The sequence below is a fragment of the Brienomyrus brachyistius genome, chromosome 10 (assembly GCF_023856365.1).
Source record: "Brienomyrus brachyistius isolate T26 chromosome 10, BBRACH_0.4, whole genome shotgun sequence".
NCBI lineage: Eukaryota > Metazoa > Chordata > Actinopteri > Osteoglossiformes > Mormyridae > Brienomyrus > Brienomyrus brachyistius.
The window spans coordinates 10,072,132-10,091,499 of NC_064542.1; the positions used below are offsets into that span (position 1 = coordinate 10,072,132).

Sequence of the window (19,368 nt, forward strand, 5' to 3'; positions counted from 1 at the left end):
TCCCAGCCTTCTGGCTCTGCATCCACAAGAGAGGATTGCCAAAGCCCAGTGCCGAGTCACAATTAAATGAAGGGAGGTCATTAATTAACATGTTTTATTTGTCATGTGAATCATGCAAAACAGCTCAGTTAAAGCAGAATGTTTGTTGATTTGAAGCTTTGTTGGAAAGTCAGCCGAAGGACGTTTGTCACATCGGACAGATCAAAAAAAGCAAGCAGATGTAGGTGAGGGTGGGAGATGGCTAGACTGGGATTTAAATTTGGGCCTGAACTTTGTGGTTCCCTGTGGCCACATGGAAAATTCCAGGTTCCCACATGACAACTTTTACCAACCAATGCGTTTTGCCACCCTGAGGGGGTCAATTTTGCCAGCCCACATACCCTTTGTCCAGCAGGAAAATATGCCAGAGGACCAGTGCAGTCCTGGAGGACGGTGAGATGCTATAATTGAGGTTTGTGTGATTTTAAAATAAGAATTCTATTATTGTCGATAATTATTTGTAATACTGCGAAAGGTCATAGGGATACAAATCTAAAAGAAAGAATTCTCATCGTAAGCTTTCATAACCTTTCCACAGGATATCCTTGCCTAAAGAGACATGATTTATTGATCTCAAGTTAACTGAGGGCTCCACTGACTGGAATATCTTTTTTTTTCATCTAGGGGTCTTGATTAATTGACTTCAAAAAGGATTTTTGCATAACACTGTAGTTGCGTAACAATGTTGTTTCACACAGTTGCATAAAACTGTATCAGTGTTGTTCTGGTTTTTATTATGTAAAATATATAACACAAATTTACTTAAGGGTATTATTTTGGGATTGGAATGGAGGAATATTTTGGGTGATGGTGTGTCCGTGTTTTGAATTTCATATTCAGCTGAGCTACAGAGGGTCTAGGGTGGCGTATGAAATTCTTGGATAAAATTATGATTCATTATGACCTCTCCGACACACAGTGTATAAACACAACGCACGGTATAACTGTCAGAAGACAGGGGTAAAGTCTTTACATTTTTAGTATAGTTTCCCTAAGTGCATTACACATGAACAGCCACCTCGTTCTGCGGAACACACATGTGGCTGTTTCCGTACATGTAGTTTGTTTCGCTCTGACTAAATGTGAGTAAATGCAATGGTTGTGTAAATGGGAATTCTCCAGAATGCCATACACACTTCTGAGTTGTTTGTGACACTGCTGTGCTCAGTGTTATTGTTCACTGGATAAAACTGAAGCAGTAATATCGATCACCAACTGATTTCCTGACATCTTTCCATCACTCAAGCACATTACAAAACAGGCTTTATTTCTGTCATGACATCAATATATTTTGTGTGATTAAAGGAAACTGAGACAGGCATCCTAAACATAGTTAGAGCTAGATGTTTATATTTGCCTTCTATTAACAATGAATAGTTAGTCTCGTCCTTGTGCCGTATGTTGGCTGGGATATGGTCCAGTCCACCCCCCCTCTCCCACCAACACAATAAGTGTTTAGAAGATGGTTGGACGGATGAATAGTTCGTTTTGAAATAATTCCCATTAAAAGCAAAGTTTTTTTTTCTTCAGTTTATAAACCATGCAGGAAGAACCAGCACAATAGTACAGTACTTTATCTTTTTCATACTTTATATTTATCATACTAAAACCATTATGCGTAGTTTTTGCTAGATGAATAATGGTCTAAACTTACAATACAAACACATTGCAATAAGCAAGATTTAGGACTCATATTAGGGCAAGAAGACATCTGAAAAGCTACATCTCAGTGATCCTCAGTGATACTCACACTTAATGAAGCTGACTTATTTAGTATTGCAGTATGTTGCAAATAGACACGAGATCCGAGTGCAAAGTATGTAGGTGCCTAAGAGGCAAAAAGAAAAGAATGCTAAAATTAAAAATCGTGAAGCAGCATCGGAGCCAGGATATCAACCAAGCACTAGTCAGGACACAGAATCAGGTCAGTGACTCAGGGCTAGTGAATAATACAATGACTCACACAGTGCCCGACACAGGAAAGGGACAGTGTTTAAATAGGTGGTTGATGAACTTCAACTGGATTTAGAGGGATTCAGTGTTCGAATGAGGCTGAGCAATGGAAAACAGGACCTGGTCTGAGTAGCACAAGCAACTCTGGGCCACTTCAGTCACCCTAGGATGTTGTCGCCTCGGGTGTGGAGCTAAACCATCCGAGTGTGACCAATGAAATCCTTCTACGAGACAAGAATTGGGGATATCTCTGAGCGCCCAGGACTGGTCTTCTGGGCCAAACACCACACCAATCCGCCACGCACTGTAACTGACCTCCTCTTCACTGAGAATCCAGCAATGCTTGATCTGAGCATACAGGCTCCCTCTCAATATCCAGGGCTGGGGGTCAGCGGGAGCCCTGCGGGGAGGCAGGGGGGGAAATAGTGGATAAGTGTCAGTAAGCAGATGTGAAAGGTGGGATTGATGCCGCGACAGCGGAGCAGCTGCAAGCTATGTGTAACCAGATTCATGCATTACAGAATTTTAAAGACTCCAGTTTGCATTTCCTTTAAGGAGAATGGAACTTGGTGTTCTTAGTTAATAGCCAGATGTATCAACTGTGGTGTAACAGGCGAGTTGGATGGCGTAGACAGCTAGCGTTTCTCTTCAGTACATGCTGTAGTTGTCTTCCACACCTCTGCAGTCCTCCTAAACAATTCATCCACCACTAGGACGGTAGCATCCCTCTTCCAAAGATGATGGAGTGGCTGATAACCACATTTGAATGGCTTCAGTCTCAGAGAAACGCAAAACAGAGACTTTTGCCTAGTCAGCCCAGGCCAGGTGCCAAACCACTATAGCTGACTAATGTTGTTCCCAGTTATCCTGGGGTGGCTGCAGCTGGACGAGGTGCGGTGTTGGGGAAGTGACTCACAAAATCCATCACAGACCGAGGCTGAAAGTTCAGGTCCAGAATGTAGAAATCCGGACCAAGATTTTGTTTCAAACAAGCTGACTACTCTGTGACCGTGACTCTTTATACTCAACTGGCTGGTTGAAATAAAACCTGGATGGGTCTGGATGAACCTTGTGATGTAGTTGCAGTGGTTCTCCTTGCTTTGGGAAAGCTGATGGCTCTAATTCGGCTATCAATGGGGGCTCCAGACAGTGCTGCTCGAAAATCATGGGGGCCCAACCACCATTTGCCGTTCTGAGTACTTCTGGGGGAACAAGACAAAGTGACATCAGCTTGACACACCAGAGGTGGCGCCATAGGGGCCACATTGACTAGCACTGGTTCCAGGCTGGGTTGCAGAGCACGTGTGCTGAAGCGATCCGAACTTTCATCTGAGGGAACTCACATTTACACAACTAATAAGTCCGAGGGATTTTCAACACTTTAATGGTAAAATCTTTACATGTTTAACAAAAATTTGCAAAGTCCAGGAAGCGTCTTAGATCTTTAATGTGCGACGTGGGCAAACCCCACACAGCCATCACCACAGAATCATCCAATCTAACCCCCTCAGGACTTAAGATATAACCAAGGAAAGATACAGTTGCAACATTCGTATATTTTTTCTTTTACAAATGCTGGAGGACTTGTTTGATGTTCAGAGAGGTTAGTGGAGTAAATTAAGATGGGTGTAAACAATAACAAACCCATCAATCATGTCACAGAAATATTTCAGTCATGAAGGATTGGAAGATGGAAGGGGCGTTGGCCAGTCCTTATGCCATTGTTGTGCACTTGTGGTGCCCTCTAGTGGTGACAAATGCAGTTTTCCACTCATCATGCTCTCAGATCCGAATGAGACTGTAAACACTAAAGAGACCTGTGGTAATGCGGACGTGTTCAGGCACTGCTAGGATTAAGGGGATATTGAAATTTTGCAGTTATTTCACTTGCCATCCGTGGTTTTTTTATTGGAAAAAAATCGAGAAGGAGCAAGAGAAATGGAGGCATGGGTGATTGCAGTATGGAGGGTCTCATTTGTATAAATTAATAAAATAATTCTACTTTGAGGCAAGGTGCCAGAAAGTAAATCGATCGCACACCCTACATTTTTGAGGAAGGCTGGATCATGTTTCAGGTTTTTTTTTTTTTATCAAGTAAGAAGGGGGAAAAGACTATAAAATACCCATTAATCCTCAGCACAGAGACAAAACTGCACAGAAGAAACATTGCTGACATTCTGTGAGCACATTTTTTTCTACCATTGTTAAAAAAACACGTGACTTCATGAAACTGGACAAAGACAATCGAGCCTTTATAATAAAATGTAGCTTATGACATCTGGAGCTGTATTTGGTAGGAAAAGCCACGTTGATTCATGGAGCGGGACTGCAGAAGGAGGCACACAATGGCACCAGCCTCTCATACTCTCATACTCTCTCATACTCTCATACTCTCAGTCACCTGCAGAGTAAGCTGATTCCTGCCCAACATCCTCAGCTGCAACATTCCCCACTGCTGTAGTAACTGTTCAAACAGAAAGTTACTTCAGCTGCATGCTTGTATCCGCTGGGTTTCTGAATCTAGTTATTAGAGTTCACAGGTTTACGAATGATGATTGAAGAAGAAGGGGGCAGTTTTAGCTTTATGTACATGTGGGGGGGGGGGGTTACATTGACCTTCACGTATCTGCAACTTACTGTATTAATCCACTTGGGCTTTACGTGCAGGCGGGGGCATAGCTGGAAATTCTGGACTCTCCAGCAAAATTTCCCAGTAGATTCTGTCAATTAGATTTTGGGGCCCAATAAAGTGCTGGCCCCCTTGAATCTGCCAAGGGCATCCATGCTAATCCGACGCCTCTCAGATTGGGTGCTAAGTTACTGTGAGCCCTCAAACCTGGAAGTCTACTTCCTCAAACTGTTTTGAAGAGGTTTTCAGATGGCTGAAACGCATTTCTTAGGATCCTTCGCCTCCAGCAATGTCTCCGTCGATTTACCGAATCAGTTATATTTCTGTGTCAAGCACGTCAGCCTTGGAAGAAGGCAAGCAGCCCAGCTCCTCGTCACATGTGGCAGCCACTCGGCAACTTCAACTTCATCAGCAACTGCTACCTTATGGCTCTGTTCAACTTGCACCACCTAGTGGCCATGATTGTAACCTACATCACCCTGTTTCTCCAATGTCATCATCTACTGCAGGGGTCCAATTTCAAATTACATCACCCACACAGCAGCATTGGTCAGTCCCCAGTTTTGTCAGTTGGGGTAGGGAGGGGGTCCATTTTGGTACAGTATGCAAACCTTGGATGGGGAGGGTCCATTGGTAGATTTCTCAAACTGGGGGCAGGTAGTCTCCTTCTGTAGATTTTGCCAACTGCTGGGTCCACTTTGGTAGGCAATAGTACTAACGACTGCACCGCCATGCTGCTAGGATCGTAATCATACATGCCAAGTCTTACCCACGGAATCATTATGTTTTTTGCTGTATAGATGAAGAGGATGTTTTTTGGATGGATTCTTCGATATCCCAAAATATATGACAATTATGATATGAACTAAACTTACTTTTGGGAGTATGTTCTTAAATCTGGACAAAATTATCAGTAGGACATAGTGATCTGTATTTGTGGGGGGAGAGAGAGCCTGTTATTTGCTAAATGCCAATTAAGTCGCTGGCTGAAAAGACTAGATGACGTAAACCGATATAGCATTAGAAAGTGCTACTATCTATAGTGATAGTGCATTAGATAAGAAAAAAAGTAATACAGAAAACTGAAAATGAGTAAACAAGCAAAATAAGCATGGAAGTAAACGACTAGTGTAAGCACAACAAACCATGAGCTTTTAAAACACACAATACAATAGTGCAGAGTTTTCACAAGTAATGCAGTGGTTTTACATGCAGTGCAAGTTAAACACAAAAAAGATCAGTCGGCTATGCCTGGAAGCCTTTCTCTTTCTCACACACATGAGTGACTGGTGTTGAGATGGGAGAAAATCCCACGTGATGAATACTGGGAAAATGTGGGAGAGACAGTATGTGTGGCAGGATAATAAGCATCACATCCTTTTAATTTTAATAACTGTTTATTGACTTAAGCTATAAAGGATCAAACACTTTTTGTCAACGTGACAACCAAGCCCATTATGGGGTTGATTGGCACACATTAAGGGGGTGGTTGTCAAAATATTATTCAGTGTTTTTGGTTCTTTTAAATACATCCATATCACTTGTTTCTAAGCTAGACACACCAGAGTAACTTTCAAAATGTAGAAAGACAACAATTAAACACATCATTGCTATTATGCCATATTTATTAATAAACGCTTAAAACAGGCTAATTAGTGAATCAACCGTTGATGAATTTGCACATGACCATCCCCAAAATTAATGTCTCCGCCTGCCCCAACCTGTCTTGTCTGATGTTTTTTCTTGCTGTCCTGCAAGTTTGTAGCTGTAACGTTACTAAAAAACACTCTAGAGTCCTTGCTACTTCCTGAAGTATTCTAACTTAAGTAATTAAAAAAAACACATACTACTAAATTGGGCTGGCATGGTAGTTCAGTGGTTAGCACTGTTGCCAGGGTTTGAGTCTCATGCAGGAGTTTGCATGTTCTCCCCATGTCATCGTGGGGAACCCCCCCCCCCCCATAGTCGAAAAATATGCTGAGGCTAATTGGTGTTACCAAATTGCCCTGTGTGATGAGTTGGTGGCCCATCCTGGGTGGTTCCCTGCCTTGTACCCAGGCTCCAGCTCCTCTGTGACCCTAAAAAGAATAAGTGGTTTCAGTGGATGGATGAATTACACAATTATCCAAATTTTTAAATTTTAAAGTAGGAAAAAAATAATAAAGAATAACCATCCTTACCACAAAGGTATGTAATGCAAAAAAACAAAGACGGGTAGCTTTAGACAAACAAGACTATTTACAATTACAATATTTTCTCAGTACCCTATACTGGTCTATAAAGACTGCTATAATCAATCCATGTGACAGCCATCACCGGTATGTTACACAAAAGGCAACATGTAGGATATTTATGATGTGGCTCCAGAGATGAAACCGTATGAAAATTTATCATCACAATTATAGTGACCATAATTATCACAGTTATCAGTATTATCACGGTATCGTTAAAATGTGCCAAAAATGTACTGATACACAAACTGAAATCATTTCACCAAGTTTTATATTGAAATAGCAATACTAAGCATCTGGAATTTTACCATGGTTCTCCCTGAAAATAATTTTCATTCCTAAGTTTCATTCCTATGTGGCTCTCAGTTCAGCCGACACAGTTAAGAAAACTATGGGTATTGTTCTTTTTAAGCTGCAATACATAAACCCTTTTTTTACATCTAAAAATACTATTTTGTGAGATTGCACAGCAAAGGGTAGTTTGACAGTAGGAAAAAAGGTCATGGTGAAATGAAACTCATCCGCAGCCAGAAGACATGAATTCGTTTCCAGCAGTGAAGGGTCCTGAAGACTCTCTTGTGGTCCCTTAAGACATTCTACATTTCTAACAGCATTTTCAAAATTTGCGTAAAAATTATGTACTTCAGATGAGTGGTTCTTAAACTGTAGTACACAGAGGTATTAGTGCATGTAAACATCGGTCGTAATCAGGAGCGCTACAGAGCAGAGGAAAGTTAGGAAGATTCCAAGGGCCCCCAAGTGACAACGGCCCTAAAAGATTTAGAACAGAATTCGATTGGTCTGGGTTGGGGGCCCAAAACAACAACTTTAGCGGCTCCCCTGGTCATAATACTATGTGGTTTCCGCTTACCGTCATCCTCTACGTCTCCAATTTTTTCGCCACTGGTGGTAGTGTGTGATGGAGGTGGTATGGAGTGAGCAAAGTTTGGAAACCACTGCTCTGGACAGTTTTGGACGGTACATCAATGTTTTAAGATAACTAAATCTGGCGCTTTTAGAAATCTTTTTAATTAAATAAATCATTTTCTACAGAGACTGAAGAACGATAACCTGCACCAACAGCAACACCCACAGTCGACGGCTCTTAACCAGCTATTCAGGTTCATCCATAAAGTTTTTTCACCATTTCTTTCAACTCAAAAAATGAAGTGGCCTGCTTGGTGACACGTGTGGGGAGGTAGGCTGTTGGATGACTCAATATTATCGTCTATCACAGACATCTTCATTTAAGTTATCGCATATTATTTTAGACATGGCCCAGCCTTGCCATCAAAGATTTTCAAACATTAATCAGCAAATACTGGATTGAATGAAAGAGGAGTTCTGCTATCATTTACAATCACATAGATATTGCTTAAAAATTACCTGAGAAATTACCAGCAAAATTAGCTCCATTCGGCCCAGCATCACCACTGCAGGCTTCTAGCTATCAGTACCTTCTCACCATACAAACGTGATCGGCTACTATAGTCTTTTCACAATTTCACATTAAACTGGTCCAGTTTATACTGCCTAATTTCTAAAAATGTGCTCCATTTGTCACCAAAATCACAACATTACACAATACTGTAATTACCCTTGGTTTACCATTATATTTTCAGATACAGCTGAACCTGCAACCATTAAGATACATGTCTTTGGTCTTAAGCATTTAAAAATATTACATACAGTTTTGGAAAAAAAAATTAAGAGACCACTCCTTATTAAAAAAAAAAAAAAAAGACTGCATTTTTAAATGCTGGATTAATCCTGGTTCTTCTGGCAGAAGGCTACACTGAGCAGCAGGGCGCTTTCAGGTTCAAAATTTCCAAGACAGCAGTAGACAAGACCAAGGTGAAACAAGACACTGGGAACGAGCAAAAATCAGCCAGGCAGAGGGCGGAAGCGGCTTTCTAATGTCAGAGACGACCACTAACTTATCTGACAGTTTCTCATGAATCGGAGGATGGCATCAAATGACCTTCAAAAGGAATGGGAAACATTAAGTGCGGGTGTGAAGTGCACTGCTAGGACAATTCATATCAGGCTCCTAGAAGCAGAACTGAAGTCCCATAAAGCAAGGAAGCAGCCCTTCATTAACGAGAAACAGAGAAGAACCCGGCTACAATTTACACCCATAAATCGAGTAATGAGTGAAACAAAAACTTGTCTCGTCGTCTTTTTATCACGGCTGTATTTATAAAAGCTCCGAATGCAGCACCAGCCAAGCAAAAATGTGCATGTTTTTCAGAAATTAGGCTACACTGGAGATAAAATGGACAACAAAAAACAGGAACAAACGCTGGGGTCGTGACACGAAGACAGCACAGATGGGCCGTGTGCTGCCGAAACAGGAAGTCGCACCCGCCGTGTTCCGCTCATAGAGGCCTACACATTCATAGGCATCAGTGCGGCCATGTCTATAAATATCGTGTCCAACTGATTACAGATGCAAAACTGAAAGTCAAATTAATCATAAACATTTATTTAACGTTTCATTGATGAAAACATAAAAAAGTATAAATATTTATAATACAGCATTGTACACCTTTTCACAGCAAAAGTTTAGGGATAAGTTATTGTATTCAAACTTTTGCACAACTGTTTACGTAGAAAACCAGAACTTCACATCAAGAACCTATCTAACATTTCTACATAAAGCAGTGGTTTGTACATTTTCTTTGACCTGTTTGAAAAGACGTGAAAATTGATGAATTATCTATAATCCTTACTAGCTTTTTGGAAAATAAATGCTCATTGCGAAAGGGGTCACCTGGTGACACTATTTGCATATAAAAGCCGCATCCGCAAAAGGCTCAAAGAGGAACAGTTAAGAAGTCTAGGATTTTGTATCTCTTCAAGACATTTTGCTGCACATTCCACAATGTTCCTAGTCTTACACCACACTTTCTCAACTGTTTCGGATCATGTTACAGGCACCAAATTCACACGAGCATATATCAGCAAAAAGACAAAGCTGATAAGGTAAAACAACATTTTTTGTCTTTTTGTCTGCTTTCGATTTAATAGAGGTCAAGAAGAATATACAAATCACTGCTTTCTGCTTTTGTTTGCATTTTAAATACTCTCCCAACTGTACTGCTTTGTACAGGGTTCTGGGCTGGATTTCATTTCATGTGGACAATCAGGCTTCACAACTGCTGCGTCAGCCGTTAAGTCACCAATTAAAAGGCATCTAAAATACGCAGACCTGTGGCCCATGCGCATGCGAATTGCCCCGCCCCGCTACACCAGTGACTGGGGAAACTGGTGCGATGAACCTATCCAAACTATTCTGGTATTGTCTACTGCGTTGCGTACCCTCAGACAAAGTAGTTTGGCAACTGACGTGCTCTAGATTTCCTCAATTTGTGTCTAGTTTTTGGTACTCTACATTATAAAACGAACACACCTGAAAGACACAGCTGGCTTATTATTAAATTCCAATCCAAACCACCGTTGTACAATCCATTGTCTCTTTACTCCCATGTCATCCATTCACTTCCTGGTTACATCAGTACCTGTGATAATCAAACTTCTGACCCCACCCTTATGATGCCCTAAGACTTTAGGACTGGGGAGGTGGTTGCGGTGGAGGCTGGGTGGATGGAGGTTCTGGGTCCACGCGGCTGCGCTTGGCGGGTAGTCCATGGTCATGCGCCTTGCGGATGTGGCGGTAGAGGTCACCAGACTGCGTGTAACTACGGTAGCAATAGCGGCACTCGTAGGGCCGTTCGCGGGTGTGCACGATGGCGTGTCGCCGGAGGGTGTAGGCGCAGGAGAACGTCTTGCCACAGGTAGTGCAGGTGGGGACGTCCTCCACGTAGGGGCCCAGAGGGTCCTGGAAGTCCTGAAAGTACATCGCTGGCTGGTCGGCTTGCTGGGAGTGCTGGTGGTGTGAAGTGGATGGGAATAGGGTGGCCGAGAATGAGGCGGAGTCTGAGGTATTGGGGCCCTGGGGCGAGAGGGGGAAGGTCAGTGTCTCATGGTGGTGAGGCAGGTGTAGGAGTGAGGGGTGGGGCAGGAACACTTGCTCATTCTCTTCAAATTCAGCACCTTCAACCCCATCTGTCCCTCGCCGCCCTTCCCTGTCCAGCATCCCCTCCATGTCATCAAGTTCTTCATCAGAAATGACGATAGCCTCCACCTTCACTTTCACCTTCAACCCATCATCTTCCAGCTCTTCTTCCTCACCCCCTCTTGCTGTGGTCGTTTCTCTCATCACAATCTGCAAGTCACCCACAGTCACTTCCTGACTTGTACATGCTCGTTCTTGCCCCGGTGTCATTTCCTCGGTCAGAGTTTGGGCCTGAACTTGTAGCTGGTGCTCTGGGGGGCTCTGCGATGAGAGATGAGCCGTTACCGGCTTCGGCAACGACGTCTGAGCACCACTTCCCTCCGTGGTACCATCGCTGGAGATCGCCGGACCCCCGCGCTCGGGGCTCTCGTTGCTGGTTTGAGTCGGTGTGACAGCTGTGGCCCAGGTGCTTTGTGTCTCGGAGATGGTGCAGCGATGTGGAAGCGGTATAAGGGACGAGGATGAAGAAGAGGATGGGTGGTTGTTAGCGTACAACTCAGTGGAGCTACAGGGACTTGCTAGGGCGGTGTCCCCATTGCTGCGAGGCCGGACTGCAGCACACACCGAACCAATCCCTGCAGGGTGAGAGTCCATGCCAGGCTGGGTGGTATCTGCTAGGTCTGGACTGGCTGAGCCAGATTTGACAGGATCGTTGGGACTGGGAGACTCCTCACGCTCATCTATTTTGCTTTCTGGTCCATGAGGGGCAAACTGGTTGAGGAGGGGGTACGGGGGCACAGATACTGCTGTTGCCTTAGTCAAAGAAGTCGTTCCCTCAGGTCCACCTCCCCCAGAATCCTCTCCAGAGCCACCCCGGGGGGTCACACTAATCCCCGTCACACCTCCCCCGACTATTATGCACTCCTCCTCGGCCTTGGTGCTGTCCGCCTCGGCCAGTCCCCGGCCCTGCAGCCTCTTCTTGCAGACGCGTACGATGTCGTTCATATGCAGGAAGCTTGCGGCAGCTAACACATCCTCCGGCGGTGGCTGGGCGGCCAGCTTTAAGGTACCCTCGTACATGAAGTCCAGAAGCAGCCCAAAGGCCAGCGGGGTAACAATCTCCCCATTGATGGTGACTGTCTCCCTCTTGCCTAACGGCTGCTCTGAATAGAACATGTGGAAGAAGGGTGAGCAGGAAGCGAGAACGGCGCGATGGGCCAGGAAGCGGGTGGCGCCCACCTGGACGGTGCAGTCACAGAGAAATCCTTGCAGGCGCTGGGCACGCAGGCTGGCCAGGAGCTGTTGACTATGCTGCGGGAACTCCATTGCCCCAGCAGCCTAGCAGAGGAGCGTGAGAAGCAGACAGAGAAAATGAAGAAAGACAGCAGTAGAGATGAAAGTATAAGGTTATCGAAGGAAGAAGTGAATAGGAATAGCTGCAGAAAGGCTACAAGTGTCCTGCTCTGCAGACATTAGTATCCTGCTTTGCATCTCATGGCAGAAGTGTTACCACCGCCTCCTGCTTTCCGTGGGCCTACAGCTCGTTGTGGTGGAACAGAGAGAATAAACGCTACAAGCACTCCATCCCTCATCCCTCCTCCTGTGGGCCAGCAAGGAAGAAGGCAGAAGTCTAGCTGGAAAAGACAGACAAGCATGAAAAATAAAACGACTAAGAAATTTAACGTCAATTTTATTCAACACAAAAAACGGCCAGATCTTACTGAAAGTTCAATAGAACACAACTGAGATGTTTGGAAAAACCCGCTTATTATTTGGAGGTATCACCAATAAAACCGCACACGGATCTTCATTTACTACAATAGTTGTACGATATACTACAGCATTTCGCTGCAATTCGTCATCGTCACCTACTCTATGCGAGTGAACCATTTTAAATGGTAGCTTGGGAAACAACTGCTAGTATCAGTGACACTTATCTGACCGTACCATTTATGTATCTCGATAATGTTACTTCATGGCAACATTCCTAGTGTTGCAGCATGCACAGGCAAAACAAGTACAGCACAGAACGTGATCAAAGTTTGAATGTGAATGAAAGAAGTCTTTATTATGGCCCAATCATGAAAGAAACGCCATATGTATCTAACATTTCTACAATTGCCGGTTTTCTATAAGGGTTCAAATATTATTTAGCACCCTTTGACGAAACAATACTCCAGTGAGCAAGCCAGGCACAACGCGAGAAAATGACAACTGTATGAGAATATGGCTTTAAAAATTGTACCACAAATGTACCAGCATACAGATATATAGAGCAGGCATTCATAATTCACTGGAAACATGAGACACGAGTCATCCTGCTTCTATTAGCTAGCTAGCTAAGCAAACAAGCCGGCCTTTTCTTCTCTCGCTCGAACGACCCGCCACTGACAGCAGCGCTAACTTTGAAAACACCCGTTTTCAGATGTGACCTGGCAATAAACAGCAGAGCAAACGCGAGAAACATTTATCAATAATAAACAGCAAACGAATGTCTCACCGACACACTAAAGCAAGACAGATGTCTGCCTCTCGTTTTCTCTGTTCTCAGCAAAAATGGCGCTGGGTAAGACCCGCCCGCTAGGGGGGAAATCTCTTCATCCGATTGGCTCAGAGGTTTGCTGAAGAAGCCCATTGGTCGCATTTTGTTGGTATTTCCAGCCTGCAGACGCTCTACACGCTGGTGTTTTTTCTACTTTTGGTGGAGACGCGGTGCTGTGGTTTGTTCGGTCTTGACAGAAGAGCAGCTGTATCTCTCGACAAATCTTGTGTCACTTTCCCAGTTCCGTGTCCTTGAGCGGCAAATAAGATTAAGGTATGCGCTCCTTAGTCACGATTATAGACAGTGGTCAGAGTCCCGCCTGGCTAGCGTTTAATGAGGATCTGAAATTGTCAACAGTAAGATCTGTAATGGGTTTTTATGCACGCGATAATCTCGGGCCATAGTAAACAAGTGCCTGGTGCAATCGCCTTGTTGGATGTTTCATTTGTCATTTAGTGGATTTTAGTATCGCTCCGGTATTTTTACAGAGTAGTATGTGGGATTGACCTGGGAACAAAAGTAAGGCATGACGTTTTTCTACTCGTTATTTATGAACATACGATTTTTACGATCATCAGATTATTCGTTTTAGGTGATGAAAGAAATTCCTTTAAATGTGATGTTAGCAAAATTATTTCATGTCTATAATCAGTATAAAACAAATTGTGAAATATACAGTAATATACACTCACCGGCCACTTTATTAGGAACACCATTCTAATACTGGGTAGGATCCCATCTCCTCTCAAACAGACTGAATTCTTAAGGCAATGATATACACAAGGCAGCTTTTTCACCAATGTTGCCAGGCAACTGCCAAGCAGCTCCCAACTCATTTGGATTCGGATGATAGTGTAAAGTTGCCCTCTGTCAATAAAACTTCTTTAAATAGAAATCTGTTGGCAAGTATCAATGGCAACGTGCCCAAGTAACATAGGTGAACAACACTGCCCTGCAACATTGCTCAACAAGTTGCCGCGTGTATCATCACCCTTAGTGGCTTGAACTGCACAAGGTTGTGGGAACATTCCATAGAGATTCTAATTCATGTTGACATGATTGCTGCAATTTTGCTGACTCCATGTCGATACTGTGAATCTCCCATTCCACCACATCCCAAACAGATTCAGACCCAGTGACTGGGGAGGCCTTGTCATGTCAGGTCATTGTCATGCTCATGGAACCAGTTTCAGATGACTTGTATTTTCTGGCATGATGCCTAATTCTTGCTGGAATTAGCCTATATAAGATGGATAATTTGTGCCCATAAAGGGATGCGCAAGGTCAGCAACTATACTCACATGGGGAACTCCGCGTACCAAGAACTCAATCTCCATATTATTACAGCACCAGCAGTAGCCTGAACTGTTGACACAATTAAGGCAGGTTGGGTCCATGAATTCATTGTGTTTACCTCAGATTCTTCCATCCGTATGGTTCAACAGAAATTGAGATTCATCAGACCAGGCACCTTTGTTCCAGTCATGAGCTGTCAGGTTTTGATGAGCCTGTGTCTGCTGTGGCCTCAGTTTGCTGTTCTTAGCCTGTCAGGAGTTGAACCCGATGTTGTCTTCTGCAGTTGCAGCCCATCCTCCTCAGGGTTCAGCGCGATATGCTTCACTGTTGTGAATTGTGGTTTTTTGACTTAATGGGGACTTCCTGTCAGCTCGAGGCAGTATCACCACCTCTTTCATCAACAAGGTGTTTCTGCATATAGAACTGCCATTCACTGGATGTTTCTTGTTTTTCGCAAAATTCTCTGTAAACTCTAGAGACTTGTGTGTGAAAATCCCAGGAGATCAGCAGTTACAGAAATGCACAAACTGGCCCATCTGGCGCCAACAGCGATGCCTTGGCCAAAGTCACTTAGACCACAGTTTTTTCCCCATGTTTGATCTGACCATTACCTAAAATCCTTGACCCATGTCTGTATGGTTTTATATGCTCGGGTGCTGTCTGGTGGCAATAATACTATTATAGCCCTGGCTAAATATATAATAATTTCACCATATTTTCTACTAGTAAGCTAATAAACATGCATTTTGTTAACCCATCATTATACCTTAAACATGTATATTGAATACATATTTACTGTAATTTATATGCATTACATATAAACCTTTAATGCATGAGACTTTATACTTTAAATATTTCAAGTTTACCTGTATAATTATATTGGGCTGTGTAGTTTTATTGATGTTACTGACTTCAGTTCTATCTAAGGAGCTTCTAATGAAGTTTCAGAATCCCTTTGATGTCCCCTTAGTCCCCCATAGAGGTTTGAGGTAGAATATGGAGAGAGATGTGAGAGGGAGTGGACGAAGAGGAAGAGGAGGCAGAAAACAACGTGGTAATCGTGATGGAGAGGTGAGAAGATGATGTGATTTCTTTAGTGATAGCAATAGCGAGTGACGTGTGGTAGTAATCCTGTTCCTGTTGTGTTTTGTAGGACAGAGATGTTCGCCTCTCCAAGTCTCTGTCCTACGCTCTGCGCCATGGAGCAGCTCAGATGGGCCTAAACATGACTTCTGGTAAGAGTTTTGCATGGTTAAATTAATCATAGTTCTGTAAAAGCGTTATCACTGGTTTCTCTTGTATGTGGGGATTGTATGTGGTTGTTTTATATGATCTAAAGCCTTTGGATGACCAAAGTGGTTTAATGTACAGTAATTTAAGTATAAGGATGAAATTTAACTGTTGCTTAAGCAGCAGTGATATTGTCACCCTCAGGTGGATTTGTGATGGTGGATGACTTATTGTCGCACCCTCAGTTTCGTGGTTTCTCATTGGAGGACATAGAGAAAGTGGTGGCCAATAATGACAAGCAGCGCTTCAAGCTTTCCCGCCATCCAGATAATGGAAAGCTACAGATCCGGGCCAATCAGGGTCATTCCCTGCAGGTGAGCCTTCTCCTCCTCACCATCATATAAACTAAAAGTGGTCACACAATTGTGCTTCACAGCACCAGGATTGCTAGTTTAAATGTGATCCTACTGAGAATGTGGGTGGGCGTCTGTGTTTCTTGTTCCTCTGACTCAGGTTGCAGACCTAGATCTTCGGGAGGTTCAGCTGGATGCTCCAGACTGTCCCAGGGAAGCAGTCCATGGCTCGTATTTCCAGCACTGGCCTTCCATTCGTACTCAGGGCTTGAACCGAATGGCACGGACCCACATCCATCTGGCACCTGGGTTGCCAGGGGTAGAGGGAGTCATCAGTGGTTAGTGAGAGTGTAGGGACCAAGGCTGCAGCTGCATAAGGGGGAAGGAGGAGGAGATGTAGGGCGGTGTTTTTATCTGCGTGATTGTTGTTGGTGGAAATTTGTTTTCCTGTACAGGCATGCGGCACAACTGCACATTGGCAGTTTACATTGATGTCCCCAAGGCACTGGCAGGTAAAAACACATCAGACCGTTTTTTAACTGTCCTGCATTTTTCAGATAATGCATTTACTGTGTTACCTCTTGACATGCTATGTGAATTGATTAGTTTGAATCTGAATGAAAGAAATCTTTATTATGGTCCAATCATGAAAGAAACGCCATATGTATCCAACATTTCTACAATTGCCGGTTTTCTATAAGGGTTCAAATATTATTTAGCACCCTTTGACGAAACAATACTCCAATGAGCAAGCCAGGCACAACACGAGAAAATGACAACTGTATGAGAATATGGCTTTAAAAACTGTACCACAAATGTACCAGCATACAGATATATAGAGCAGGCATTCATAATTCACTGGAAACATGAGACACGAGTCATCCTGCTTCTATTAGCTAGCTAGCTAAGCAAACAAGCCGGCCTTTTCTTCTCTCGCTCGAACGACCCGCCACTGACAGCAGCGCTAACTTTGAAAACACCCGTTTTCAGATGTGACCTGGCAATAAACAGCAGAGCAAACGCGAGAAACATTTATCAATAATAAACAGCAAACGAATGTCTCACCAACACACTAAAGCAAGACAGATGTCTGCCTCTCGTTTTCTCTGTTCTCAGCAAATGCATTACTTTGTTACCTCTTGACATGCTATGTGAATTGATTAGTTGTCCAAATTAATGCTCTTAGCAGCTGTGGTCATGCAAAAAAATCTGCCACACGTTGTGGGTGAGGCCTGGGATAAGCATCCCTGTGCTAGTTAACTGAAACCAACATTAAATGCTGATCCTATTGATATTCTTATGTAAACGTGATTTTCATAAATTTTATGTTTGCCTTATGCTAAAGACGGTGTCCGGTTCTTCTGGTCATCCAATGGGGTCCTACTGACGCCTGGCAATGCAGAAGGGAAGCTGCCTCCTCAGTATTTTAGCCGTGCTATCAGGCTGAAACCTACAAGTGAGACTTCTCTCTTGCTGGGTCTGCTTGCCAGTGCTGCTGTAATGTTAGATCTTTGATGAGAATGTAGTTTTTTTGTTGGTCCATAATTTATGGTCCATTTACTGTTTTACAGGTTGTGAACTTCCACTGGTGTAGGTAGAAGAAACAAGCATGGCTATGAGCGTGCATAACAGGCACTGCACTGCTGCATTCGGAGAACAGGGGAACTGGTGGATTCCCGCAGCAGCTGGAGAATTGCAGTGGAAAGTAAAGAATAACTTCCTGCAGAGCTTTGGCTAATTTCTCCATATATGGGTCTTTAAAGCGATGAAGGCCACTGCTCCATTCTTTGCACAAGTATTTCTTAGTTGAAGAAAAAATAAATAATGAACTTGAAATTGCCCAAAACAAAGGATGAAAATATATAAAAAAAACAAAGTGTCGATAAAAGACGAGTTTTCCACACTGTCCTGTTATGGAAAATGCTGAGCTAATAAACTTTGAATAATTGGTGGACAAAGTAGAGTGGCCTTTTCCACATTTGAGTGGGTTAGAAGTGCAGAATCTCCACAGGCGGTGAGATCAACCGTCTTTATGAAACGTCCATTCAAGTCAGGCAGCGTGCACAGCTACAGATATGCCCCTGTGGCTTCCTGTGGTGTAACAGACCAGTTTCACTGTTTGTACCTCCCTTCAATGATGCAACTGACAGCAGAAAAGGCAGAACATTTGACCTTTTAACCGTGACCCCACAGAGCCAGTGCGTTATTGCTCACCCAAGACTATCTAAAGCCATGTTGCCCTTAGTCAATCAAAATGCAATACGTCAAACAAGCTGTTGTCACTGAAGCATGGTGGTAAGAGGCTGCTTTGCTGCCTGAGTGCCTTACAGTCATTTAGGGTATGATGAAACTACGTTGTATGGACAAAGTATTGGGACACCAGGCCATTACACCCACAGTAACTTTCATGACATCCCATTCTAAATCCATAGGCATCAATATGGAGTTGGTCCACCCTTTGCAGTTATAACAGCTTCCACTCTTCTGGGAAGACTTTCCACGAGATTTTGGAGTGTGTCTGTGGGAATTTTTGCCCATTCATCCAGAAGAGCATTTGTGATGTTGGACACGAAGGTCTGGCTCGTAATCTCCATTCTGGTTCATCCCAAAAGACTTTGTGGCCAATCAAGTTCTTCCACGCCAAACTCACCCAACTATGTCTTTATAGACCTTGCTTTGTGCACTGGGATGACACAATTGTTCTGGAACAGAAAAGGGTAGAAGCATAGATTTGTCCAAATTGTCTTGGTATGCTTAGTTCCTGCACTGGAACTAAGAGGCCTAGCCCAACCCATCCAAAACAACTGCATACCATTATCCCTCCTCCACCCAGTGTTACAATCAGTACAATGCAGTCAGGCAGGTAACGTTCTGACATCTGCCAAACCCAGACTCATCCATCAGACTGGCAGATAGAGAAGTGTGATTCGTCACTCCACAGAACACATTTCCACTGCTCCAGACCCTAGTGACTTTACACCACTCCATCTGACTGGCACCGCACTTGGTGATGTGAGGCTTGCATGCAGCTGCTCGGCCATGGAAGATCATTCCTTGAAGATCCTGGTGCACAGTTT

At 43.6% G+C, this 19,368-nt stretch overlaps 2 protein-coding genes across 8 annotated transcripts; one reads left to right on the top strand and one right to left on the bottom strand.

Moving 5' to 3' along the window:
* Window positions 1–9,321: 9,321 nt before the first annotated feature.
* zbtb3 (zinc finger and BTB domain containing 3) lies at window positions 9,322–13,488 on the bottom strand. Of its 5 annotated transcripts, XM_049028822.1 has the most exons (4): window positions 13,371–13,488; window positions 12,381–12,504; window positions 12,110–12,208; window positions 9,322–12,033 (listed from the first exon to the last, which is right to left on the bottom strand). In XM_049028822.1, the coding sequence occupies exon 4, from the start codon at window positions 11,948–11,950 to the stop codon at window positions 10,421–10,423; it is 1,530 nt and encodes a 509-aa protein (XP_048884779.1). In that variant the 5' UTR covers window positions 11,951–12,033; window positions 12,110–12,208; window positions 12,381–12,504; window positions 13,371–13,488; the 3' UTR covers window positions 9,322–10,420. The 5 variants fall into 5 exon arrangements, with proteins under 5 accessions (XP_048884779.1, XP_048884776.1, XP_048884778.1 ...); XM_049028819.1 differs by having other exon boundaries at window positions 9,322–12,208; XM_049028821.1 differs by having other exon boundaries at window positions 12,110–12,504.
* A 48-nt stretch (window positions 13,489–13,536) lies between these two features.
* On the top strand, window positions 13,537–18,252 carry trpt1 (tRNA phosphotransferase 1). Of its 3 annotated transcripts, XM_049028823.1 has the most exons (8): window positions 13,537–13,685; window positions 15,679–15,779; window positions 15,862–15,943; window positions 16,143–16,312; window positions 16,452–16,629; window positions 16,747–16,803; window positions 17,637–17,747; window positions 17,863–18,252. In XM_049028823.1, the coding sequence occupies exons 2-8, from the start codon at window positions 15,705–15,707 to the stop codon at window positions 17,883–17,885; spliced, it is 696 nt and encodes a 231-aa protein (XP_048884780.1). In that variant the 5' UTR covers window positions 13,537–13,685; window positions 15,679–15,704; the 3' UTR covers window positions 17,886–18,252. The 3 variants fall into 3 exon arrangements, 2 of the variants coding, with proteins under 2 accessions (XP_048884780.1, XP_048884782.1); XR_007400394.1 differs by having other exon boundaries at window positions 16,747–17,747; XM_049028825.1 differs by lacking the exon at window positions 17,637–17,747.
* Window positions 18,253–19,368: the final 1,116 nt, after the last annotated feature.